The 26434-nt window shown below is 48.9% G+C and overlaps 9 protein-coding genes across 9 annotated transcripts; 5 read left to right on the forward strand and 4 right to left on the reverse strand.

The window, feature by feature from the left end:
- On the reverse strand, positions 1-1459 carry N7458_007361 (stearoyl-CoA 9-desaturase sdeA; the record flags this gene model as incomplete). Its single annotated transcript, XM_056910743.1, has 2 exons — positions 1-1130; positions 1222-1459. The coding sequence occupies 2 exons, from the start codon at positions 1457-1459 to the stop codon at positions 1-3; spliced, it is 1368 nt and encodes a 455-aa protein (XP_056763569.1).
- Positions 1460-4121: 2662 nt separating this feature from the next.
- Positions 4122-6157, forward strand: N7458_007362 (nucleobase:cation symporter-2 family protein; the record flags this gene model as incomplete). Its single annotated transcript, XM_056910744.1, has 5 exons — positions 4122-4213; positions 4305-4438; positions 4494-4526; positions 4607-4786; positions 4860-6157. The coding sequence occupies 5 exons, from the start codon at positions 4122-4124 to the stop codon at positions 6155-6157; spliced, it is 1737 nt and encodes a 578-aa protein (XP_056763570.1).
- Positions 6158-7006: 849 nt separating this feature from the next.
- On the forward strand, positions 7007-9025 carry N7458_007363 (uncharacterized protein; the record flags this gene model as incomplete). The annotated part of the gene is made up of 5 exons (XM_056910745.1): positions 7007-7015; positions 7102-7492; positions 7575-7696; positions 7762-8235; positions 8681-9025. 5 exons carry the CDS (start codon positions 7007-7009, stop codon positions 9023-9025), a joined length of 1341 nt encoding a protein of 446 aa, XP_056763571.1.
- A 1443-nt stretch (positions 9026-10468) lies between these two features.
- N7458_007364 (glycoside hydrolase family 43 protein) lies at positions 10469-11659 on the forward strand (the record flags this gene model as incomplete). The annotated part of the gene is made up of 1 exon (XM_056910746.1): positions 10469-11659. One exon carries the CDS (start codon positions 10469-10471, stop codon positions 11657-11659), a length of 1191 nt encoding a protein of 396 aa, XP_056763572.1.
- Positions 11660-13980: 2321 nt separating this feature from the next.
- N7458_007365 (GNAT family N-acetyltransferase) lies at positions 13981-14706 on the reverse strand (the record flags this gene model as incomplete). The annotated part of the gene is made up of 1 exon (XM_056910747.1): positions 13981-14706. One exon carries the CDS (start codon positions 14704-14706, stop codon positions 13981-13983), a length of 726 nt encoding a protein of 241 aa, XP_056763573.1.
- Positions 14707-15442: 736 nt separating this feature from the next.
- Positions 15443-16132, reverse strand: N7458_007366 (aspartate/glutamate racemase family protein; the record flags this gene model as incomplete). The annotated part of the gene is made up of 1 exon (XM_056910748.1): positions 15443-16132. The coding sequence occupies one exon, from the start codon at positions 16130-16132 to the stop codon at positions 15443-15445; it is 690 nt and encodes a 229-aa protein (XP_056763574.1).
- A 2885-nt stretch (positions 16133-19017) lies between these two features.
- N7458_007367 (uncharacterized protein) lies at positions 19018-20410 on the forward strand (the record flags this gene model as incomplete). Its single annotated transcript, XM_056910749.1, has 2 exons — positions 19018-19082; positions 19144-20410. The coding sequence occupies 2 exons, from the start codon at positions 19018-19020 to the stop codon at positions 20408-20410; spliced, it is 1332 nt and encodes a 443-aa protein (XP_056763575.1).
- A 3169-nt stretch (positions 20411-23579) lies between these two features.
- On the reverse strand, positions 23580-24878 carry N7458_007368 (MOSC domain protein; the record flags this gene model as incomplete). The annotated part of the gene is made up of 1 exon (XM_056910750.1): positions 23580-24878. One exon carries the CDS (start codon positions 24876-24878, stop codon positions 23580-23582), a length of 1299 nt encoding a protein of 432 aa, XP_056763576.1.
- Positions 24879-25150: 272 nt separating this feature from the next.
- N7458_007369 (uncharacterized protein) lies at positions 25151-26397 on the forward strand (the record flags this gene model as incomplete). The annotated part of the gene is made up of 5 exons (XM_056910751.1): positions 25151-25196; positions 25252-25447; positions 25504-25556; positions 25618-26171; positions 26239-26397. The coding sequence occupies 5 exons, from the start codon at positions 25151-25153 to the stop codon at positions 26395-26397; spliced, it is 1008 nt and encodes a 335-aa protein (XP_056763577.1).
- Between the last annotated feature and the right edge of the window lie 37 nt (positions 26398-26434).

The raw sequence follows: 26434 nt of genomic DNA on the forward strand, positions 1-26434 counted from the left end.
CTAAGCGGCATCCGCAGTGGGGATGGGCTCGGGAATCTTGGTGACCTGCTGGCCAGCCCGAATGACGCGCTGGCCAGCCTCATCGCGAACATACTCGGAGTTCTCCTTGTGGCTGCGCTTCCAAATCTCGACCTCACAGCCGCCACGGATGACACCAACACGCATGGTGGACAGCAGGTTGTGGGCAGCGTTGGAGTGGTAGTAGATACCACCGTTGAACATGGCGGTGGCATCCTTGCCAATACCAGAGCTGATCATGGCCTTGCCACCGGGGTGGTCCTTGATGAAGTCGGTCACGTCGTGGACAACACCGGCAATGGCGATCAGGCCACGGCCGTTCTTGGATTGCTCAACATAGTCGTCCCACTCCATGACGGGGAGCTGGTCGAGAGGAGTACCCCAATCAAGACGGGCACGCTTCTGGTCAATCTTCTTCTGGAGCTGCTGAACACGGCCCTTCTCGATCTCGTTGGCACGGAACTGCTTGAGGTCGTAGGCCAGGCCGAGCTGCTTCCAGGTCCAGATGGTCCACTTGGTAGGGTCATACTGGTGCCATTCGATGGCGTTGCGGTAGTCGGAGGGGAACTCGTGGTGGAAGTTGTGGTATCCCTCACCCAGGGTGACAAAAGCAGTGATGACGTGGTCACGGGGAGAGTTGCGGTCATCAAAGGGCTGGTCACCGAGCCAGTGAGCCAGGGAGTTGACGCAGAAGGTGGCCTGCTGGACGAAGAAGATGCGCAGGATACCAGCGTACACGAAACCACCGAACCAATCACCCCAGCCGAGACCAGCAACGAGCATGGGAACAATCAGACCCATACCGAAGACGACCTTCAGATAGTGACGGTGCTGCCAGATGACGACGGGATCCTCGTTCAGGTCGGAGATGTCGGTACGGCCGATACGCTTGGGATTCTGCTTCATGACCATCCAGCCGAGGTGGGAGTACCAGAAACCCTTGCGGACGGAGTAAGGGTCCTTCTCGGTATCGGTGTAACGGTGGTGAGCACGGTGGCCGCGAGCCCACCAGCGAATGGAACCCTCAACGGCACCGCCACCAACAAGGGCGAGCCAGATGCGCAGAGGCAGAGTTGCGGAGTAGGAGCAGTGAGCCCAGAGACGGTGGTATCCTAATGAGGTGGAAAGTCAGTTTTCAATCGTTCTTCATTTTCCCACTGGATATCTGATCCGATCATAGGGACCCGAGTTGTTTATGCTTACCTGCAGTAATACCCAGGCCAGTGAAGAAGTAGTACACAACCGCCCAGATGGCAGTCTTGAGCTGGAGGGGCACCCAGAGGGCCTGAATGCAGCCATAGGCCGGGATGCCGAGAATGAGGAAGACGTTCAACCAGTTGACGTGCTTGTACCAGTTGTTGCGAGTCATGGCGGTATCGGCGATATGGACCTTCTTAGTGTCCGCCGCCCGAGGGCGAGAGGACTCAGCCTTGGTCGACATGGTGTGTGCCGTTGAATGTGTGGAGGAGGAGGGGGTGGGGAGGTTGAAGAGAGATTGGGAGCGAAAAAAAGAAAGGCGTGCCAGGGAAGGGGCAGCTTTTTTTTTTATATATATGAAGGGCCCACCTAAGACCAACGTTGGGGGGAGGGAAGGGTTTGATCGCCAACGGATGTATGGGGAAGCTCGGCGCAAGGCGAATCAAGAGGCGGTTGCGGTGAGGAATCACAAGATCCCGAGGTCTGCTAGGAGGGAAAGGACACAGGGAAAGAGGAATTGCAGCAGGCCGATCGATTTCTTTTCTTTTCGACGTTTGCAATTCGGTCTTTTCTGAGGGGCGATCGTTTTCGTTCGTTACAAAATTGAATGTTGGGTCCGCCCCAACGCTTTGTGGCCTGAGGCCACCAGGGGCTGAGATAAACATTTTTGGGGTCTTCCATTGGCTGAGCCGGGAAAAGACGGGGGCCATCAGGCTATCAGGCTATTAGGCCATGCTGAGCTAATCCCAGTGAGAACCTGACCTCAGAATTCAATGAACGTCCGTTGCATGATAGCCTATTGCCATGTTTGCCACAATGCCATTGACCCGCCATTATTCACAGTCTGGAATAATAGACTGTAGCTAAAGTACGGAGTACTGTCTACTCGGAGGCTCCCTTGGTTGGGGTTCGTATGATGTTCTCTCCGTCTGTCCAAACTTACTCCTACTCATGTCTCTGGTAAGTTTGGTTCCTTATTCCACACTTGTTGTACCTTTGTTCGTTCCGGAGGAGGCTTCCGCCACGATAAGCCCCTCAGCTTACGTTGGGAGTCACGTGACACGGCAACATGCCACGGGTCTAGAACACCCTGTGCCGCCTCCAGTCACGTTACTCTGACTGTACCACAGGGTCCAGGGTCCAGTGTCAACTGTCCAATTTTAGCAGAGATCAAGCACTCATCCTCAGTTCCCTCGATACTTGCGTATATCACATGTCCCTCCCGGAGCAGACTTTCCTCCCTGCGAATCGCTACCCGCACAGTCCTGACCCTGCGTCATGGCAGCCCTACGGTGGCAACAGCACGAAAACTAATGAACTCAACATCCCGACAGCATTTATAGCCACCGAAAGGAAGCGTCATCGCTACGTCGCAAAGAGATAGCATCATATACGGTTGGACAAGGAATGGTCTCCCCGCGATCAGAGCTCGTTGGGGGAACCCCACCAACCAACAATAATGCCTCTGGCTCGTGTCAATGCTTGTGTCACGAAGGCTGCCTGAGGCCGAGGCCCGGGCCGAGGCTGCAACTGTCCAGTCGACAACGCTAACAGCAGCAGCCAACAGACACGCCAGACCTTTGAATGATGGGATGGTGACGAGCAATCGAGATTTCTCGATCAGTTCCAAAGAATCTGCATCATCCTCTCCGATACCGACGATTTCGTCGCTGCCATCGCCACCATAGCCCGAGGCAGTTCTTCCCATTGATCAGAGACAGGATCCCCTCGACTCTTTATGACCCAACCTATCCATATTGCAACCCCAGACTCCGGCGCATTCCTAAACCCAAGAAATCAAGATGTCACCTCCCCCGCGTTCCAATCCTGCTCCAGACGGCCAGCCATCGATCACCACGCCCGATTTCCCGGGGTACCGGCTACGGCTTCTTCTTATAGCCTCACCCCCTCAGGTGCCCCTGTTCAAGCCCCCGACAGACACGATAGGCCAGGCGGCGCCTTCCACCTTTGCTCGGGCACCTCCGTCCGATCGATCGCGCCCCTGTCGAGATAAAACGATAAACGATAAACCCCAGATATACGTGCAGCGATAGCCGACCGTGGCTTGATGCCGGGGATCCCGATATTTCCACCTGTGGCCGATAAGGGGCGTGCCGGCGGGGCATTATTATTCTGTCAAGAGGATCATCGTAGTGTAGGCTAGGAGGCAGCTAAGCCTAGGATGAAGGGGATCAGCGACAAGCCTGGTATGAAGGGGGATCCACCAATCTACAGTACGACTCAGTCGTGCATGATATTGTCTATAGCGATGGTAATATTCTCGAATAATAACGCGGCTAAACGATTTTGCTCGCTTATCTCCCCCACCCGGGAGGAGTTCAGACTGGGTGGGCGGAGAATCATCTGGTCCATCTCATTGGGTCACGAGGATGCACACGCGCCCCACGGACGATAAGAGTAGTCCACCCTCAAACGTCCCGTCTGGTGTCCTGTAGCCTCGCACTTGCAGCGTGAACGTGAACTGGAGAGTCCGGAGTTAGCTCGATACTCCGTAAGGACCAGCCCAGTACATCCCTGGGTCATTGTCCTCGAAATCGACTTATGCGATGCTCTTGGCTAATGCCAACCGGAGCCCAGCGATCTCAAACCGCATCTTATCGTCCACCCCGGCTGGCCCTTCTCCACACGGATTCGGGGCCTCGAGTTAGAGTTCACGACTGGTCGGGTCGGGTTTGGAGAAGCTTGGCTTTAATTTTTTTTTTTCTTTCCTGCCTTGCTGTGAATTTTAGTTTTCGTCTTGACTTCCGAGAACTTCGACGTTCCCTCGCTCACGCGATCGTTTAAATACACTCTCCATTCCCCGGTTTCGGTGGAGTGTGCGATCCAGTCTTGGAGTTATTCAATAGCGACCCCGATCTATATTCGATCATCGATATTTTGACACGATGGACGGCCCCGACCAGATCGGTCCTGACCATGGGCCGCGACCCACCGTCGGCGACAAGTTTCGTCGTGTTGTGAAGACTTTTACTACGAGGTGTGTTTTGTTTATACCTTGACTCGCTTTGGAATACACCACAGTGTTTGGTATAGGGTTGCCTGTTGCATTGACTGACTTTTTGGAATAGAGAAGGACTCATCGGAAGCTATGACTATGCATACCTCTTTACGCCGCGGCTCCCATTCACAAAGCGCGAGCGCAAGGCCACACCTTTCTTCGGGTTGGAGGATCGCATGCCAATTATGCTGGCCTTGATTTTGGGTACATTTCATACGCAAGTCATATCTTTGTGGAACCGAGGCTGATTCTAAGACAGGTCTTCAACATGCTCTTTCTATGTTGGCTGGTGGTGAGTTTGATATGGATATTCAAAAGACACCTATATGCAGATGGGACATGGTGAACACTAAACTAACGTGTTAAATGCAGTGATTTCCCCACCTATCATCCTCGGCGGATCTTCGGGCGTCAACTTTGGCGATGACATCTATCAATACCTTGTGTCGACCTCATTGATTGTCTCGGGTCTTCTCAGTGCAATGCAAATGGCTCGTTGCCACGTCTATGGCACCAAGTACTATATCGGAACTGGTCTGCTATCAGTGGTTGGTACGTACATCCCCTATGGCCCATTCAATTCAACCCATATATCCCAAACATCACTAACCATCCCCCTCCACAGGAACATCTTTTTCCACCATCACCGTAGCCACCGGGGCCTTCTCCCAAATGTACAAATCAGGCTACTGCCCTCTCGACGCAGGCGGCAACCGACTACCCTGCCCGAAAGGATACGGCGCCCTCCTCGGAACATCCTGTCTCTGCGCACTCCTCGAAATCGGCCTCTCCTTCATGAGCAGCCGCATCCTCTCCCGCGTCTTCCCACCCATCGTCACCGGCCCAACAGTCCTCCTCATCGGCGCCTCGCTCATCAAAACTGGCATGCAAGACTGGGGCGGTGGTTCCTCCTGCGTGCCCGCTTCCTCGACCGCAACCAGACCCATGTGCCCGAGCGCTAATGCCCCGCACGCATTGCCCTGGGGAAGTCCCGAGTTCATCGGGCTGGGATTCCTCGTCTTCGTGACTATCATCCTATGCGAACGATTTGGCCCGCCTATCTTGAAGAGCTGTGCTGTCGTGGTGGGTCTGCTGGTGGGATCTATCGTTGCGGCGGCATGCAATTACTTCGAAAGCTCGGGAATCACTTCTGCGCCAGTTGCTTCGTTCGCATGGGTGCATACTTTCCCATTGACCATCTACCCACCCCTGATCCTCCCCCTGCTGTCACTGTACCTCGTCATCATGATGGAGTCTATCGGCGATATCACCGCAACCTGCGACGTATCCCGGCTAGCAGTCGAAGGGCCAACCTTCGACTCGCGCATCCAGGGCGGCGTCCTCGGAAACGGTATCACCTGTCTGGTAGCCGGACTAATGACAATCAGTCCCATGTCGGTCTTCGCGCAGAACAACGGCGTCATCGCCCTGACAAAATGCGCAAACCGCACCGCCGGTTTCTGCTGCTGCTTCTTCCTAATCATCATGGGGATATTCTCCAAATTCGCCGCGGCCCTGGTCGCCATTCCCTCCGCCGTGTTGGGCGGTATGACCACCTTCCTGTTCAGCAGCGTGGCTATCTCCGGAATCCGAATCATCTCGACGATCGATTTCACCCGCCGCAACCGGTTCATTCTCACCGCGACGTTCGCCCTGGGTATGGGTATCACGCTCGTGCCGGACTGGTGGGCGTACGTGTTCTCGTACAGTGGGGATAACCATTCTCTGGAGGGACTGCTGAATGCTGTGGATCTGGTGATGGAGAATGGCTTCGCGGTCTGCGCTATTCTGGGCGTGTTCTTGAATCTGGTTATCCCCCAGGAACCGGATGAGGTTCCTGCGGTGTATAACGCGGCTGAGTCAGAGGATGGACAGACTCAGACGATGACTCCTACGCAGGCTTCTTCGGAGAAGAGGAAGTAGCTGGTGGGTGTAGTATATAATTTGCCTTTTTGGCTTGTTGGCCATGTGATACCTAGTGTCTTTCTAGCGTTGTTTTATTTATGATCATTTTCAGATTGAACATCACCCGGTCTTTAGCTCTTCAGTGTAGATAAAGCAGTAGTCTGGCATAAAACTACCTCCGGGAAAGGGGTTATCTTGGCCTAAGCCTAACTTGGCCCTCCAATCCAAGTTCATCAAAATCGGCAACTCAAGTTTATCAGAACTGGCCACCAGAATTCATCATAATTGACTTTCTGAATAGCTTAAACTTGACCTTCGAATTCTGATGGTCAATTCAAGTGGCAATTCAGGTCGTTAATGTTGACGGGTCAACTTAGGTGAAGTCGAGGGGAAATTTTGATGAAGTCGGATCGTCAATTTATCAGAATTGACCAACTGAATTGACTGCCCGGCTCAAACAAACACTCGAATTTACTTAAATTGAGGACCCCAATTCACCCAAACTAACAACACAAATTTTTCAAAATTGGCCACCCAACTTTGACCACCAAAATTAGAGAACAGATTGTATGAACTGACTATCTAAACTAACCACTTTCGATCCCACCAGGAATCGCAATCTGGTATTTCCTTCTAGTTCCCCTTATATTACGTACGGCTTTTTATGGTAAGTCGGGTCGGTTCTCAACATTTAGATCGAACAGTACGGATAGAGATATGATTTCTTTTACCCTAGCCCCTTCCAGTGAAGTTAGATCATAAAGCACAACGCACTAGGTTGGGTACGGATCTGTATTTTGGTGTAGTTAGGTAAACCAACTAGTGAAGCAGTACGCAGGCTACTTCAATTATAATTTAATCTTCCAAATGGAATTGGTGAATTGAGAGAGTGATAAATCACACCTTGCCCTAGGGGTATTTCTACAGCGCCTTCATCCAATCTTTACCTTAATAATCATCAGTTTGATCATTCCGTTGAACTCTCTTCATCTGACGATGGGAAGCCGACTTTCTTCAACAGTGTTCTCTGTTTACAGATCTGCGGCCTCAACGAGGGGCATCTCAGCGTCATTGATGTTCCTGGTATCTTCAAAAACACCACACCCGGGCGCACTACGAAGAACGACATCGCCATGGTCCGCAACATGGTCTTACGCTACATGCAGAACCGCCGGTCAATCATGTTGACTGTCGTCTCGGCCAACGTCGACATTGCCACTCAGGAAATCATAGAGTTAGCCCGCGAAGTTGATCCTTCTGGGGAAAGGACACTGCGGATTCTCACCAAGCTTAATCTCGTTAACAAGGGGGCCGAAAACGAAGTCATCGACCTAATCGAAGATCAGAGCGCTAGTAGGAAGCTTAGCTAGGTTCTTATTCGAAATCTATGACACCAGCAAATTAAAGAAGGAAACGTCAATCGTGACGCTGAGAGAGGAATTCTTCCACCAGACGGCTCCATGGAATCGACTTCGGGCCGAGAATTTTGGCATCAGGGCGTTGAAGAATCGTCTCCAAGATGTTCTTGCGTCGACTGTTCGTCGTCAATTTCCTTCAGTGCGTATTACATGCTATGAACCTAAAAAAGAAGAGCTTGCTGATCATTCCGACGTGCTAAACAGGTTCGTAACGAGATCAATCAAAAGCTAAAGGCATCTAAAGACACACTTCGATCTCTCGGAGACGAGCGTGAGACTGCAGAGCAACAGCAACGGCTTCTGCTGGATGTTGTTGCGACTTTCCAGGACATTACCCAACAGGCTCTGACAGCGCACTATGGCGTACACAAGATTTTTGATGATCCAGAACTGCGACTGGCTACATTGGTCGCGGTCAGAAATACTGATTTCGCAGATGATCATACCACTCGGGGTCATGAATACGCCTTCAAGCCAGAAAGCGGTGGCATGAACAATAATAAAGGTGACGGTGATAAGGGCGACGAGGAAGACAGTGGAGCTGGTCCTGAGCAGAAAATTGATGTTGATAATGGCCGTTCTTGGACACTAGACATCTCGAGTCGTAAAGTTGCAGAATGCGGAGATTTGCATGAGATCCTACACGAAGGTGCTTCCGTCGAGCGTTCGATACAAATCGTATTGCGGCCAGGTGCAATATGCGAAAGGCCAATCTTTGAGCTGCAAGGCTGGTCATAGACAGTGTCAGATGAGGTCTCAGAGGCCCTATTATATATTAGTCTTACCGTGATACCCTGAGGATCCCGAGTTGGTCCGATTTACCGTACTTAACATAGATTCCGTTTGGTAAGCTGCCAATTCAGGCCGGCTTAGTAGTAAAATACCATTCCTCAGGTCGACAACAAAGCATGAGTGCCTAAGAGGTAAACTATTCTTCTAAATTTACTGTAATGTTTTTGCACACGAATCTCGCAACATCACAGACTTCTGTCTCACACGTGGTAAAGTGGATTTTCTGCTGAGCACCGCACTAAATGTAGGAATTGATTCTCTCGCAAAGATGACTGCCAAGATTAGAGAAGATTCAGACGAAAATGATCCCGTTTTTTGCTGACATTTCTAGATCCGAAACAGCTCGCCTTCCAAAATAATGGAGAATTGCGAATTCTCCATTCCCATGGCATTATACAAGCTGAACAAGATCAAAGAAGAGGGCAGCGAGGCCAGTAGCGGGAACGGCAGCGCTGGACGAGGCAGTATTAGAGGTATCAGTGCCAGAGACATTGCTGTGAGAAGTGGAGGTGCCAGAATTGCCATTAGAGTTGGTAGGGTGATCCGTGGCAGCCTTGCACTTGTAGGTGCCACGAATGGTGGGGGTGTCCCTCATGTTATCAAAGTTTTCACAAGAAAATTTGCTATCACTAGACTGAAGATTGAAACCGCCGTCAACTTCTTCGAGAGAGCCTAGGTCAACGCTGTAAGAAACGTTAGCGAATTCATCGTACCCGAGAATCATGAAATAAGATCAAGGAGTTCAGTCTACGTGTCGAAAGTACCACTGAAATCAATGGCACCAGTCACAGACTTTAGCGCTGGCAGCTCAATGCCGACAAGCTTGTCATTACTAATGACAAAGCCACCGTTGACTTTATTCACCTTGGGCAGACTAATGTTGGTCCGCACGGTCGCCCAAACCGAGTCGGGATATGAGTGCTTTCCAAAAGATTCAAAGTCATGCCTAGGATGCGAATCCCGAGCAAAAACGACGCGACTAGATAAAGCGACTGCGACTAAAGCCTCATCGGTGCATCAGCTAGAGGCTATACACTGTTACTTGACAAGCCACTCCTTGTTTCGAACGATTTGCGGAACAATAGGAACGAAGTTGCGCAGAAACGAGGGGTGCTCGCTGGACCAGAAAAAGAGTTCGAACATATTATACTAAAATCGGATAGTAACCTACAGATTCCTCTCATTGATTTATCACAAGTCACAAGCCCTATGTTTCTTTGCTTTTAATATATAATGCTCCGATTTTGCAACAACTTGGACGAGTTTACGCTGCGTATAGCACCATTACCCCGCTCTCTACCGGTGATTGAGCCGGGAGTCGTAGCTTTCATAGGAGTATTTAGCATTCCCTTGGATTCCCACTCGTTTCAATAAATCGACTATTCAATTGGATTTCCTTGGTCGATCTTCCTGACCATGCTCAGGGTCAGTCACGTGGGACATGACTGATTGTCCGTGAGTGCTCATTCGATACTCACTGATCACTCAGCGACGCTCAGTGTCTCATCAACAATCGCCCAGGGGTCGTTTATTCTGTGTTAAGTAGTCGTTTGATGGCCCTAGTCCTACACTCAATTTCTAGAGTCGTCTACCACGGATGGATCAGCCTAAATAGATAAGTGCGCCTTTTCTACCACCCCTTTCGCCGGCGGGGTCCCCAGATCGACATCTCTTTACGAGGCATTCGGCCCTAGTCTGGAGTCGAGCCCTCGAGCCGGTTAAAATCTTCTCTATGTGTCCGGGTAAAGTGAAGATCTGTGGTATTTAAGTCCTTCTAAAATCTCATCAATATCAATTCAATTTTTGAAATCCTACCCTTGCCAACAATTCATTTGCACAACGCGACGGGTATATGATTTTCTAAGATTTTCTAAGAGACTTAGAAATCTAGCAAGGGAGCGCCTTAAAATCCACCCACCCATTCGCCAAGATGAGGGCCTGTGCTTTATTGTTCCAGTCCCTGCTATGCTTATCTGTGTTGCTGGGCGGCAGCAAGCTAGCTAGGGCTGATAACCCCATCATACAGACCATATACACAGCAGACCCAGCACCGGTCGTGCATGATGGGCGCCTTTACTGCTTTACCGATCACGATTTGCCAAACTCAACATTCTTCAATATGACGGACTGGCGGCTTTTTTCGACTACGGATATGGTCAATTGGTTGGATCACGGCACAGTCATGAGCCTAAAGACTTTCAGCTGGGCTAGTGGTGAAAGTGCCTGGGCAGGCCAAGTCATCTCTCGCAATGGCAAATTCTACTACTACGCACCGATGACCCATGGCGCAACTGGGGCTATGGCTATTGGTATTGGTATAAGCGATACAATTACCGGTCCATATGTGGATGCGCTTGGTCACCCTTTCCTCGAAAATAACGAGTTTGACCCAACTGTCTTTATTGATGATGACGGCCAGGCATACTTATATTGGGGTAACCCAGACCTATGGTATGTCAGGTTGAACGAGGATATGATCTCATATAAGGGCGCTCCTGCACAGATCAACCTTACGGTTGCTGGTTTTGGGGCACGCGAAGGCAGTGAAAATCGCACAACTTCGTTTGAGGAGGGCCCATGGGTCTATAAGCGAAATGGCATCTACTATATCGTCTACGCCGCAGACTGCTGCGCTGAGGATATTCGCTACACAATGGGTACCAGTCCCCTCGGACCTTGGAGTTACCAGGGCGTTCTCATGCCGACTCAAGGCTCGAGCTTTACAAATCATCCTGGGGTCATTGATTATAAAGGCCATTCATATTTCTTTTACCATAACGGCGCTCTACCAGGGGGTGGTGGCTTCGAACGATCTGTGGCTATTGAGCCCTTTACCTACAACCCAGATGGTACGATTCCCCAGATGAATATGACGACGAAGGGCGCTCCACGAATTGACACCTTGGAACCATACCAACGCCAGGAGGCAGAGTTGATCGCTTGGGAAGTTGGAGTTTCAACTGAGGTCTGCAGTGAAGGTGGTCTTAATGTCTGCAATATCAATAATGGCGATTACATCAAAGTCGAAGGCGTCAACTTTGGTGGTGGGAAGGGCGCCAAGTCTGTTGAATTTCGAGTCGCGTCGGCTACAAGCGGCGGCACAATCGAGATGCACCTCGGCAGTACGGACGGCACCCTTCTTGGCGCCTGTACTATCCCGAGTACTGGGGGATGGCAAACATGGACCACAGTGTCCTGTGCTGTCAGTGGTGCAAAGGGAATTCAGGATCTGTACTTCGTCTATACCGGCGCTGGCACTGGGGATCTGTTCAATGTCGACTGGTGGCGGTTCAGCAAGGGCAACCATTGAAAGCCTAGACCAACCTCCACCTGAGCAGTAGGAAATTGGTCAATTGATATACTCGCCCAGAACTAGTTGGGCGTCCTCCACAGTCAAATTGTCCCACAGTCAAACAATTCGCGTGTGCATATTGGGGAACCTGTTTTCGACTCGTACTGTAAGGGGAAATGCAGAGAAAAGCAAAATAGTGTCGAATGGCTTCCTCATGTTTGCGAATTCTTTAGATGTGTATCCAGTGTTGCAAGAGATAATACAAAGCCGAACACGTATCTTCCTTTTTTGGGCATATCCATGGTCGCAAATTTATATTTCTAGCCCCAGTCTCTAATCTAAGGGGTTCTGTATGATGGTCTGGATGCTTCTCTACAATAATAATTATTCCAAATACCAGAGACCAAGCTCCTATAGCCACCGATTCATTGGAGACAGAGTGTGGCCTCCCAGCCACGAACGTCTAATTCTATCAAGCAACGTTTATTTAATATGCAAAAACTTACTCTGCCCGTTGCTAAACGAAATAAAGGAGACCAACCTACAGTATTCACTAATTAGCACTTCCAGGCTTGTCGACTAGGACATGAGGTCATTCCGCCATTTCGCAGCATGGCTAGATTATACCTTTGTTGGCTCTCTTGCATTGTGTCTGGCCTAGCTCAAGTTCGGAGCTTCCACCCTCCCGAGCATAATACAATCACCTACAGCGTCAACATTCCTCAATCCACTGCGCAATCTGGTTTAGAGTCGATCTACTTTCAGCTGAACGCCCCTCAGATTACAGCTGAATATCCTTCAAGAGGACCTGAGTTGTCCATTTGGAAACTTCCAAAGCAGGCAAACTAAACATAGTCAGCAGTGTGTTCAACCGAGACTGGGGCGGGGCGATTTCAACTATTTCAATCGTGACTAAACTATTTTCCTACCATTCTCGTTTAACAGATAATCATTGCCGACCGAATCCTAACGTATGATTTAACAGTGCAATCAAACGAGCCTCTCATTTACCATGGTCGTTGCATTACGCTTGCCACCATTATTTCGCGACCGCAATGCACTCGTTAATCTGGGTATCTGCTGGGTCGTCGTTTCACTTATTGACTCTCAAAAGATGCTACGCGTAGTATTCTTCTATCGCTTTAGCTATAGTTAGCGACGTCAAAAAACCGCGGCCTAGTGAAAGTATAGAATCTGCCAACGCCCTTTTAACAATCTTCAACCCTGACAATTCCGAAAACGCGCTTTCCACCTCCGAAACTGAGGCTACTTCATAAACTGACTTCCTTAAATATCTCACCCTTCTTTCACTCCGCTAAAGGGACGCTTGAGGCATCGATAGAATCGTTAAGATGGCTCTTGAGAAATGGCAGCCGTACCGCCCACCCGGCGGAGTCAATCTGTTTCGAATAGGAAATCAAAGCGCCAGAAACAAGATCGTCGCAAGTTAAGTCTCATGATGAAGGCATACGAATAGAGTGAGATGTGCGACGTAGATATCTGTCTGGGCATACGTCTCCGGGAGACTGGCCAAGTGGTTATTCTATCAGCGGATACTTCCAGGTTTTTGGTCTTTTCTTGGCTCTCAATTGGTACGTTCCCGATGCTTTCGATGGAAAGAAATCTGATCTCTCTAGAACTCCTATTATCCTACCCCGAAGCAAGTTACGGACCGGGAGCTCAGAGCAGTTTGAAGAGAATACACCGCTCGGAAATACTCTAAATTATTGCGGCGGCCTATTGTGGCGGCCTACGATATCGATGGGCTAAAAATGGGAAACTGGTGATGATGGTAAAGAGCAAAACAAAAAGAATAGAAAAACAGAACAGTCAAGAAGCGTCTAGTCAATCAACACCCATTCAAGCTGGGGAGGCAAGTTTGGCTAGCCCTATTCAAAAAGGACTTAAATGAATTTCTTCTATATTACCTGGGCAAACCAGTCGTCTTTGCCTCTCCATTCCGTTGGCCCTCTCTTTTCCATTCTATGTATACACTTTTATCCATGTCTGCACCGAAGGTACAAGTAGTCAGGTAGTTGCATGGCCGTTGCAGAGGTACCCATTGAGGAGTGATCTCATCGGCCCTTTGTGTTCGTTGCCTATTGAAGATGTGGATCCGTACACCCTCTTTTGCCATATCCATATTCTTCCGAGAAGGAGAGACTGTATCTATTTTGCCTGGAAACACGGCAGGCATAGGAGTGAGACGCCTGCTGGACCTGGTGAAAAAAAGGAAGTCTGATTTGTTGCGAACGGCCCAAGAAGAAGAACATCCAGTTCCTTGGACCTTCGATACCGATTGGGTGAAGGCGGAACCTTGAATAACAACATTTTAGTTTCTATCTGCTCATTGCCTTTTGCGTTCTCTCTCTTGCACAACTCCGCCATTGGTCCCATCCGAGGCTTAGATCAACTGTATCCCTCCACAAATCTGCTGGATCGCTGCCAGGAGGTGGTTCTTTGCCGTTTCCTATTTTCCCCTTCTCTTTGCCCTTGACGAAGCGCATGTGCCACGGCGTGAATCCAACTCTTTCGAAGCCCATTCTCTCTGCAAGTCGGGAACTAGCTGAATTAGCTGCGCTGGCTTTCCAATGCACCCTGCGCAATCCAAGGCCTCCTTCATCTGGCTCATTCAGCGCATAATTCAAGACAAGTCCAAGAGCATTGGTTGCTACATGGCTCCGTTGATAGGGCGGGAGAATAATGATAAATCCAATCTCGGTGCTGAGATGTTCTGCCGATGTATAACAGTAACTCACAGTGCCGGCCAATTCACCCTCGGGATCATCTGCAGATGGGGGACGCGTCTTGTCGATGATAGCAAAGGCGAATGTGTCCGTGTTGGTAAAGGATATTGGGTGCTTGTTGCCCCTCTCATAAAATTCCGCTTTGAGCTTTGCAGCAGATGGGAATGGCCCGTGACTCATATGCGCATACAGCTCTGGATGCGGCTCTGACAGGCGAAAGAATGTTTCTACATGGTGCTTGGGGTCGAAAGGCACCAGCTTTACGCGCTCGTTCGACAAAGTTCGTATAGGGAAGTGAAAGACAGAAGATGGGGCCATATTGGAACAATTTGCGCTTGGTATTCTAGGTGATATGAAATTGGCATCGACTTGAAGGATCTGCTTAAACCCAATTTAATTTATCCAAAAGTCTTTGTTCCGAGAATCGCAATAACAAACCTTGATTGCGCCCTCCGCAGTGAGTCACCGCGCCCTGTTCGCCTCCCATTGCCAAGTCACGCCAGTCCATATTCAGACGTTTTCCGGACTATTTCTGTCTGTGGAGACTGTATTTTATTGTACCCACGTACCGTAGTAAATAAGGATATGAAGACATCTTTTCCATTAGTGTCATCTGGGATTAAGATTCTCGCTCCGTTTCGTTCCAGATTGGCGGGAGGACTAATTGATGAGGCTATTGCCGACGAAGAAACTTGTGTTCTAGCAGATCTGCGATTGTTCGCCACATAGGATTCGAAAGATGTATTAATGCTTGTGTACCCTGTCCTGTTTCGGTTATTTATTCTTAATTGTCGAAAGTGAAAATAACAGTAATATACCGTCTAGGGGCCTAGATAGTGTCACGGCATCTTTTTATGACCTAGTGGTAATTTGCACTGAATTTGTTCCGTTGTTATCGCTTGTAGTGTCAAGGAGAAATTCAATCCACAACGCGGAGACAGATCAATACCATCATACTACAAGGAAGGTGCCCGACTTGTAGACATCTCGCAAAATGCAAATTATTGAGCCCTTTTCCAGGAAAGCGAAGAAGAATGTACGAATACACAGACAACTAGGAAAGAGCCATCTTCGCCGCCATTTCTGAGTGCACCTTCGCCGTGTCTATCAGCGGAACACTGCTGTCATCAGCCTGCACCAGCTTCCCAAATTCGGTACAACCAAGAACAATAGCTTCGGCTCCTCGCTCAATCAACCGACCAATGGCCTCTTTAAACCTTGCCCGTGTCTCCGGCAAAAAGATACCAGGTGCCAATTCAGTTTCCAATGCATGATGAATCATCTTTTGATCGCCCTCACTAGGGAGCAGAGCCTCAATCTGGTATTTCGCAAGGCGTCCAGCAAAGTAATCGTCGGTCATAGTAAGTGCACTCCCGATTAGCCCGACCCGGCTGAAACCTAGCTCCCGTATCTTCCCAGACGCAGCATCGACAATATGCAATATTGGCAGTGGAATCTGGTCCTGAATCGCCGGGACCACCTTGTGCACCGTATTACAAGCGACTACTATAAAATCCGCCCCACCGCGCTCTAACTGCCGAGCAAGTGAAAGAAGAGCTTCCGCCACTTTCTCCCATTGCTCGCTGTTTATCCATTTCGTGATCTGATCAAAGTTGATCTGGACGATGATAAGCTTTGCGCAGTGAAGGGGTCCAAGTTTCTCTGAGATAAGACGGTTGATGTTTTGGTAGTATGTGATCGTGCTGGGCCATGCGAGGCCACCGATGATTCCAATGGTTTTCATTTTCTGGGTTGTTAGGGAGGGCGATTAGATTAGGGAAAAATAGACATACAAGGGAGATGGTTATGTGTTAGAATCGTCCGCTCAGGATTGTTGAATGGAGAAGATGGGTGGTACGCAGTCATGTACCAAAGTATCAAGGTATATATTAATACTTTACGAGGCTGGATGATTACAAATACATACTCCCCGGCTGCCAGGGCACCACCGATACCAGCAAGGGATCGCCGCACGCTGCGCCCGCGATCTGTTCAAGTATAAGCCACCACCCCTAACCAGCGTTGGTTTTTGGCCGATTGATATAGCTAATTCTCAAGACGGTCGACCATTGGCTCCGTCGGATGCTAGAACGGGGCGGTCGCATTATTACTGTCTCCTTGTTCTATTGACTGCGTGAGGTCACCAATAAAAGTACCTTTTAAGTAACTGATCCTTGGAGCCCCGCTTTAATTGTTGTACACTATGCCGAATGTAGTATCTTTTAACCAAATAAGTGGGGCTAATACTTCTTTGCCATCCACTCGAGCCCTTCCCAGTCATAAATCACGGGAGAACTTTCAATCGACTTCTTCCTCTTTTTAGCTAGCGAGTGTAAATGTGAAACTGACGACTTTAGGTATTCAAATCGATCCCTGGTATGTTACGACACTGTACTTCCGAGGCTACCACGAGATTCAAGTGGAAAATATATAAAAGCACAAAACTAGGTTCATTCGAACAATTCAGGTCGTTTCGGCTGCGGCACGACTTAGACTCAAGTCTTTTTAGCCCATTTCGCCTTCTTCCGTGCAGTCATCTTCCTAGTCGGCAAATTTAAAATTCTCTGTTCGGTACGGAGTATCGTTTTCCATTTCTGGTTTGTAGGACCCCACCGTGAGTCACCTCATGCTTTGCTTACGTGATATGTTTAGCAGTAACGTAATTCCCGCTTGACCGGGACACCCGGTTGAGCGGGACACCCCATCCAAAATCGCGTCTTCCTACTTACATACCAACTTCAACCACCTACAATGCCACCAATTCGCACTGAATCCTCGCAGAAACTAGTCAATCAAGAGGGCAAGATTCTATTAGCCCTTAATGATCTTAAAAATGGCCGTGTCAAATCTATTCGCGCAGCAGCTAGCCTTTATGCAATACCGAAGTCAATACTGCATACGCGCGCTGAGGGCCGAATTGCACGCGTCGATAAGCGCCCAAGTCGCTATAAATTGACTCAATTAGAAGAGGATGCGCTTACTGAATAGATTCTCTCTATGGATTCGCGTGGAGCAGCGCCTAGGCCCGCTACTATTAGAGAGATAGCGAATATCCTACTAGCTATACGCGGTAGTCAACCTCCGCTTACCGTTAGTAAGAACTAGCCAACAAAATTTGTTAAACGTCGCGATAAGCTTCGAACACGCTACTTAGTGCGATACGACTACTAGCGCGTATTAAACGAAGACCTAAAAGCCCTACAAGCCTGGTTTACGACTATATAAAGCATAATTAACGAGAACGGGATATAACTAGAGGATATCTATAACTTTAATAAGACAGGCTTTGTAATAGGCCTTATATCCTCGCAGAAGGTAGTTACGCGAGCTAAATTCTACGGTCGGAGACGTCTTTTACAGCTAGGAAATCGCGAATAGGTTACTACGATCGAAGTAATTTGCGCAGACGGCTATTCGCTACTGCTATATATGATTTTCAAAGGCAAAGTTGCTATTGCTAGTTAGTTCGATAACCTACCGAAAGACTAGCGATTTGAAGTCTTAGCTAATAGCTGGACTACTAATAAGATTAGCCTACGCTGGTTATAAAAGCTCTTTATCCTGTTAACGAATTCGCGCGTACGTAGCCGGTTTCGCTTATTAATCCTCGACGGTTATAGTAGCTATCTTACGCCTTAATTCGACCGAATCTACGTAGAGAACAACATAATACCTCTTTATATACCTGTATATTCTTTATATCTACTACAACTACTAGATATTAGCTGCTTTGTAGTAATCAAGAGAGCGTATAGCCGTTTCGTGAGCGATCTTACGCGTATAGGATATAACTATATCGACAAGTGCGATTTCTTAGAGAATTATCAACACGCGCGGCTAGAAGCCTTCCAAAAGCTATCTATTATTCAGAATAGCTTCGCAGCTAGTAGTCTAGTACTAGTCGATATAGAAAGAGTACTTTTAAAGCTTAATATCTCTATCCGAACGCCTTCACTACCGTTAAGCCGGCCAAGCAGCAGATCTAGCTAATTCACACCAAAAACGCCTAGAACAGTGATTCAGCTACAGAAGCAAGCTTCATTGCTAAAGGATCTACTATACCGGCGGTCAAATACCCCTCCGAGCCCAGTCAACACTATAGTGAATCAGATGATTAAGGGCGCCTATCTATCCTTACATACCGCTGCATTACTCACGAAGGATAATGCGAATCTACGCGCAGCTAATAAGAAGGTAGTCAATAAGCGCAATCGGTCGCATAAGCAGATACCCTGCGAAGAGGGTTTGACCGTCGAAGAGGGCCTACAGCTAGCTTAGCAGCTAATTCAGCCAGTAGAAGCTGATGAGGTAGTATCGCATGAATAGCTCGATCTGCCTAATCAGCCGATTCAACCGGTCAGGAGGGCTCCGCCTACCTGCAGTGGATGTGGAAAAATTGGGCACAGGATTACTTTATGTAAAAATCGTGTTATCTAGTTAAATTAATAGGTGTTGGTTGGGATAATCGATTTTGAAATTTTCTAATGGGGGTAGGTGTCCCGCTCAACCGGGTGTCCCGGTCAAGCGGGAATTACGTTAAAAGTTAACACTCTCCGATTACGAGAAGTTACGGTTCTGCCTCCTACAGCCGAATCTGAAAGAGCTACACGGGACCGTAATACCATCGCCATGAACAGACAACTCCCACAGATGCTAGTTATTGATGACAGCCAGTCGAACCTGCGATATGACCTGTATGTCCTCATATTCTTTTTGGTCTACTTACCAGGTTAATTGATAAAAAATTACCTTGAGACAATCGGTCCTGATATTAGTTTCTTCCACTGGCCTTGTCTTCACTGCATGTGGCATCAGCTTTGCCTTCGGAGTTTACCAGGAACTCTACGACTCAATGTCGTCAATTCCAAACACTCCATTCACGGGCGCAACACCAGCACAAATTGACCTAATTGGCACCTTAGCCATTGCCCTTATGACCATCGGTGCACCTTTCACAACCACCTGGATAAAGCAATACTCTCCGCGTAGAGTCGTCTGGAGCGGCGGCCTAATTTATTCGGTTGCACTCCTTCTCGCCAGCTTTAGCTACACTTTGTGGCAGTTTCTTCTCACACAAGGATTTCTTCTTGGAATTGGAACGTGCATGGCCTATATGCCCTCTGTCACGGTGGGACCCACATGGTTTTCACTTCATCGCGGGCTTGCTATGGGTATTATCCTCTCTGGAACAGGTATTGGCGGTGTTATATGGCCTCTTGCCTTCCGATCCCTCATCGCACGTATTGGATTCCGCAACACACTCCGTGCCACTTCAGGGATCTCATTCATCTTAATTTCGATCTTTGGGGCCTTTATACGGTGGCCCGCTAGCCAGATGTCACGCATTCAGGCGGAGAACAGGGCGATTTTGCTCTCCCCGAACATGTTCCGGATTCCACTGGTAGATTGGCGGGTTGCGCGAACCCGTAGGTTTATCGCTCATGCATTAGGAGCGGCGCTTCAATCTGCCGCCTACTATACGCCTATATTTTTCTTCGCTTCCTATGCCCGCACGCTAGGTTATTCGCAGGCAACATCGGCCAACTTCATTGCCATTTCAAACGCGGCCAGTGTCCCAAGCAGAATAATCATCGGGCATGCTGCCGATCGAATGGGCAGACTCAACACAATGCTTTTGACCACACTTCTATCGGCTGTCGCTGTGCTAGGAATCTGGTTCCCATCGTCAAATTCCTCCCAGGAATCCGGTGGCAAATCGCTCTTCATTGCCTTTACCATTTGCTACGGTGTATTTGCATCTGCCTATATATCCCTTTTCCCAACAACCTTGGTCGAGACGTTTGGTATTCAAAATTTCGCCAGTGTCAACGGGGTGCTATATATGGTCCGAGGGTTCGCCATGTTGCTTGGGACTCCCGTCGCAGGCCTATTGATCAGGAGTAGCAACTACCAGAAACCAGACCCTCGCAACTATGGAAATACCAGTATAATGGTCGGTGCTCTTTTTTCTGCCGCCACTATTGCGGTATTTTGGGCTAGACTTGAGGGATCTCTGAGCTAGACTCGAGGCATCTCTAATAACTGCTTTAGTTATTTATAAGGTATGTATTATGAAAGTCGAACGCTTAGTTTTGATAAGGCGGCCGTACCTTTCCAGTGCCGACCTGCCCTAACAGGCCCCCTTCCCTACAAGACAACATCACAGATAACAGAGGCGAATACATTCCAAACCAGAATGGAGCAATTGTACTTCGTGCAATCAGAACACCCCAACCTGGCTCTAAGACACCTTGAACAGTTCCTTATTGAAAATAAATTCTTGTCCATCCAGATCAGGTTTTGTCGCATGCATCGGGTCCTTCACATTGGTCCAACCCTTGATCGCCTATCACATTGGCATTGACAGCTGAAAGCAACCCCCTCCTCTCCTGTTCCACGTCAAACTCAACCCTTTGACCTTCGTGTAGACTATCTAGGCGATCCTAAAGCAACGAGTATTTCGTCTCAGCACGTTAACAAACAAATATGTCCTTGGTCAACTATACATACTATTATGCTAGAAATGTGGACAAAAATATCTCCCATGCCTTCCCTTCTGGCGATGCATTTCCTGGATAAATCGGGTCAATTCGGAATACCTATATCATAACATCCTAATGATCGCCTCTCGGGCTATGAGATCCCTCTCAACAGCGGTATCACAGATAGTTCTTTAACCACGCTTCTCAATTGGTTCCCACCATACCAGTCCATACGGAACCTCTGATGTAGTGGCTTCCTCTCCAACATGATGGACTTGTTGATCCTTACTCGCCGCAGAGAAAAGACGGAATTCGACTTTACTCCGTTCGGTGGTCAAAAAGCAAGAACACTATGCCCTGGAGTGCGACCCCAGATGTGTCTCAACATAATACTTGACTTTTTATTGGAGGCTCTCCCTTTTCTCGAGGTTTTCCTAGCCGCTATATTGAGATGCAATATGAGAAATGTTACACTTCCGGAAGAGCAGCTTAAGAAGTGGAGGGTAACCCGGCGCAAAGAAGACGACCGTGGCGGAGTGGCAGCGGTACGCTCTTATTTATGCTAGATGCAGTATTTTGTTTGTGAAATTGCAACGACTACTATAATCTGAAAACTAACAGGATGTATCCGGCGTTCAATCTAGTCAAGCAGCATCTTATTCCAGAGACAGACTAGTGAAATAACATCAAAACCCAAGATAGGCCCTCCACATAGCCGTATAGCTTCGTCGCTATGAAATTGCTTGTATAAGGGAGTGTAGTTACTAGGTACTGGGTATAGCTATCCTGGTGGTAAGGACACGGTTCCGGTGGAAACAAAAACCCTAGCTAAAACTATACCCCTACCTTGCATCTACGTTAAGGCAAACGCAAATCTTACCGCCGTGGTGAAAATCGTTCTTCGGCTGCTTGTACTGTGTACTTGACACCTAAACCTGCTATTCCTGTTTTATCCACGCATTTTGTTTTCTAGGTTCCTTAATTTCGACTTCGAGACGACTTATTTTGATCTCCTTCAGTTCTTTTATCCAATCTAGAGATCAACCAAGATCCATATATCATCTATCATCTTATATAAGACGCTTTATAGGACCTAAATCTACCTGATGTTTCCGTTTTCGATGGCTTCTGTCTTCTGCTTCAGTATAGGGGTCTTTGCGGCCAGTCTCAATTTCGCATCTCGAAAGTCGACAACAGTTATAAAGTCTACAGATATAGGGGTTACCAATATACAAGATATGTCGGATGATACACAACGCACGCTGTGATTTTTCATCTTCCGCTGAGGCCAGCAGCCTAGGTGATTCAGGGTCAAGTAAAGAATCAATCATAATGATTCCCAGAACTGGTATCAAGGACGGATATACATTCAATAATTGGAAAAAAAAAACTTCAATTTTCAACGGCAGATAAGACAGTCCCAAGAATCGAAAGGCTCAGGTTTCCTACAGGTTACCGGTTGTGGGGAATCAAACGATATCTAACGCTATATACTAGCCTTGCTCGGAGGTGCTTGATCGAAAACTTTCTTCTATACTAGTGAGGAAATGAGGATATACCCGGATGGCTTAGGAACATTTCAGCCGAGCTAGAAAGCAAACGAACAACGAATGGACACGAAAATCTTAGTTTATGTTTTGCCATTGCCCCGCCGACCTCCTCTCGGTAGTATCACGCACCATTGACTGGGTTAAAGGATTCAAGAAGTGGAGTTAAATCTACAACGACGTGGTCGTGTGATAAAAACCTATGTCGTTAGGACTTTAGCTGACAAGGCAAGAGTGTGAGGTCTCTGCGTGATGCACATGTCAGTTTTTTTAGTTAAATTGAGACCCAGAAATTGTGAAAGATATACGCAATTACTCTCGGCAGATTCTAAGAAGCATAAAAATACTGGAGGGCAAGGCAGAAACAGGAGGGACGGGGGCAACCCGGTAAGGTCACTCGAGTACTCAGTTACGCAGCCTAGAGACAGCTGTCGAAACAATATATGACCGTATAGACTAAGAATGTAGCCCATAGTGCATGACACCAACGCATAGTAGAAGAACTCTGCATTTGTACAGTTGCAAATTACCACGAAGACCAGGCATATACCAAGGAAAAAGCAGCATCACCAAAACACTACCCAGTGTTTGGTTGCAAAAGCCCCCATGGCAAACAAACCCCCTCACCCTTTATAATCCAGTATATGCCCTCCCCTTCTAACCAGCCCACCCCCTGTGGCCTAGTCGATAACCGTAACTCACCCTGGAGTGCTGCCAGACCGCGCCCCTTACACGGGGTATCAGGGTTACGGGGTTAGTTCCCCTGGCGTCTTGGGGCGGATCTTCGGAGAAGCTTACTCGACATACCTTGTTGGATTGATTCCTCGTTGTGGGGCCTAATGAACGGTACTTGGGTCTGGGCCTTCGGGCCCGACTGGGCTTTTTTTAAATTTCAATTTTGATACTTGGTGGTGATGTTTTTTGAGGGGTTTGGTGGTGGGCTTAGACAGCGAGAGAACGGGGATGATGCTATGCAGACCCAGAATCTGGGATGGGGTGGTGGAACATCAAAATCATGGTTGGTGGTTCGATTCCTCAGTTTGGCGATTTGAAATTTGTTCTGTTTGAAGGAGGTGACTTTTGCTTGTGAAACAAGGAGCTGGTTTATTTTGTCTCTGGTACATCTCACATCTATCATACAAGCTATTCACTATTCATCATATCATACACCCTCAACCTTCTCCCCAGGCGCTAGCATCTTGATATAACGATGCTCCCCAGTCTCCAAAACACGCAACTCATCACCAACAGCAACACAACAGTCCTCAACAGCAGGAACAAGTTGCAGCCCCAGACACGCATTCGTGGGATCGCCCTCGTCAACCCGTCGATATGCCTTCAACGTACGATCCGGCTCTGCCTTGTCGCGCTCCCCCGTATCAGGATCCACATTCGGCAGTCGACACCTCACAGTGCGACAAGCAGCATAAATCTCCGTCTCCCCAACCATCATCCTCTTCCAATGATCTTCCGCAAAAGCCTCCGGGCCCTGAACGATGATATTCGCGCGGAACCGCCTGATGCTCAAGCGAGGGATTACGTCTGCACAGCGCGTAGCAACATCTCGATGGCTGGTGATGTTGAGGAGGTGAATTGGGTAAGCGTCTGCAAAGGCGGTGTTGGGCTGGAAGCCGATTTGCTCTTTGCGGGGCGCATTGCGGAAGATCTCCCGGTTGTGGGATGGGTGGGCGCGGAAGAGGCTCAAAGGAGACTTTGATGGATCAAAGCCGAGATAGGCGTGCAGGGAAGGTGAGAGTAGACTGCGGTAGTCGTATGCGAGAGGCTTGTCTTTCCAGATTTTGACTGGGATCACAGGGTACTTGCTATCCTTGGATGGGACGAGAGGAACCTGGAATGAAAGCCGGGAGCCGAGGAGTCGGATGGCCATGCCAATTCTGACGATGAGCCCTAGAGGCCCTGATGGTGCAACTCGTGGATATGAAATGACCATCACGCCGTCTGACTGCATCTCCGGGCGGCGGTCGTCATACTCTGGCGACGAAGGGTCGGGAACCCAGATCTCCGTGTGGATGAGAGCCATACGTTGGAATCCAGCATTACGCAGGGTACGACAGTTCCATCCATCCGACGTCTCCTCTGCAAAGGCGAATTGGCGATCGAATTTCAGGCCTGTACCCACGACCTCGGACTTTTGTAGTTCGATGCCGCCACATGATTTGATCGGGTAGGTGAAGAGTGCCTTAACGCGCCAAGCGGGGAGACCATTGTCGTCTTTGTGGTCGCTAGGCACACCCTCATTGTATTTCTTGTCATATTCATCGGCCAGGTTGCTTTGTCCTGGAGAAAGGCCCAGTCGCCGGCATCCTTTCGGCTCCCTGCTTGGAGAAGCATGCGCAAGCGCTAGCAATGGGAATATGCCGATGACCACGATCCAAAGCAGGCCAAAAATAAACAATGCCCCGAGGGACGAAATCTCGAGGGAACTACTGCTTGAAGACATTTGTTGATTGTCGAAGTTGGAGTTGGAAAGAAGTATATCGCAATCCCTGTGCAGAAACCAGGCCGTCCTCGAGTTTTCCGGCCGATTAGTTGCCGCGGACCCACAATGATCCACCACACTCCACGATTGTCACGAACTGCAGTGAAGAGCGACACGAATTGGCAACAACGGCTGACCACAAGCGATTGAATGTATTGTCTCTTCGCAAATCAGAGCCACTGCTTTAATATGTCACATCCATCCACCCCTTGTTGTCACCCAATGCGCTAGCGATGAATCTTAACAAGGACTTGCTCGGCTTCGGCAGCCCAGACACGCGTAAGTGTTCTGCCCTGGAGCCGTCTTTAGCAGCTCAACTAAGATGTCATTCAAGTTCCTGTGATATCCATCTCAGCCTCACAGTCCCTGAACGCGTCGGCTGCTCTCAGAGAGCCGATATCCACCGGACTCCCGCGTCTGGACGAGACTCTGGATGACTCTCCTGCTGACCAGCGGCGATCTGGTGGGATCCTGCGCGGTCAAGTCACAGAAGTGTTTGGACCACCGGGGGTAGGGAAGACTTCTCTAGCGTGAGCCAGCCCGTGAGAGCATGCATGTTCTCATAATGAACTAACCAACGGAGCAGGCTAAGCATTGCATCGAATGCACTCCGCGATGGCGGAAAAGTCATCTGGATTGGTAGGCTATTTCCTGCTGGGAGAGCTCAATCCATCGCATCACCGAAGCTGACCATATCCAGACACAAGCTCACCCATCCCAACATGCCGCTTTAAACTCACGAACCCAGAACTAGACAACCTGATCTACTTCCGGGCCCCAACACTACCACACCTCCTATCTCTTCTCGCCCACCCACCAAAGGGCTTCCCACCGGAGGAGACAAGCTTGATAATCATCGACTCCATCTCCGCTCTCTTCCCAGGCTACTTTCTCAGCGCCGCAGAACTAAAAGACCGACTCACGCAAGGCAAAATCGCCGACAGGTCCCAGCTCCAGTGGTTATTGAATCGCAAGTGGAACGTCATCAGTGATGTAGCCACGCACTTGACGCGTCTCGCGGCGCGGAATATCGCCGTATTAGCACTGAATCAGACTCACACTAAGATCAAGGGTCAGCCACGCGCGACTTTGCATCCGCTGGTGGCGGGTGGTACCTGGGAGACGAATGTGCAAACGCGGATTGTGCTGTATCGCGATTTGCCGGATATGCGATTCGCGGAGATTATCAAGAGAGCTGGGAAGACGATGCCTGTGCGATTGACGGAGTTGATTGTTTCGTTTCGCATTGAAAATGTAAGTCCTTTTTACCACTGGATATCTCTGTTCTGGCCCGCCCGAGTATCTAGCTGACACTGTCCAGGACGGTCTTCACGAAGTGGAGGAAGCAAAGTCTCCAGAGATTCTTGAACCAACTCCTAGCCGCAAGCGCAAGGCGGAGAATGAAGTCGCAGATAGCCAGGACGAGGACTCTGAAGAAGAGTACGAGTGGGTGGGTGACGCTTTACTAGATGAGAACTGATCTACAAGTCAAACCAGATGAGAAAGGCGACCATAGA

Source organism: Penicillium daleae, assembly GCF_028827525.1.
Source record: "Penicillium daleae strain IBT 16125 chromosome Unknown utg000007l_segment0_segment0, whole genome shotgun sequence".
Lineage (NCBI taxonomy): Eukaryota > Fungi > Ascomycota > Eurotiomycetes > Eurotiales > Aspergillaceae > Penicillium > Penicillium daleae.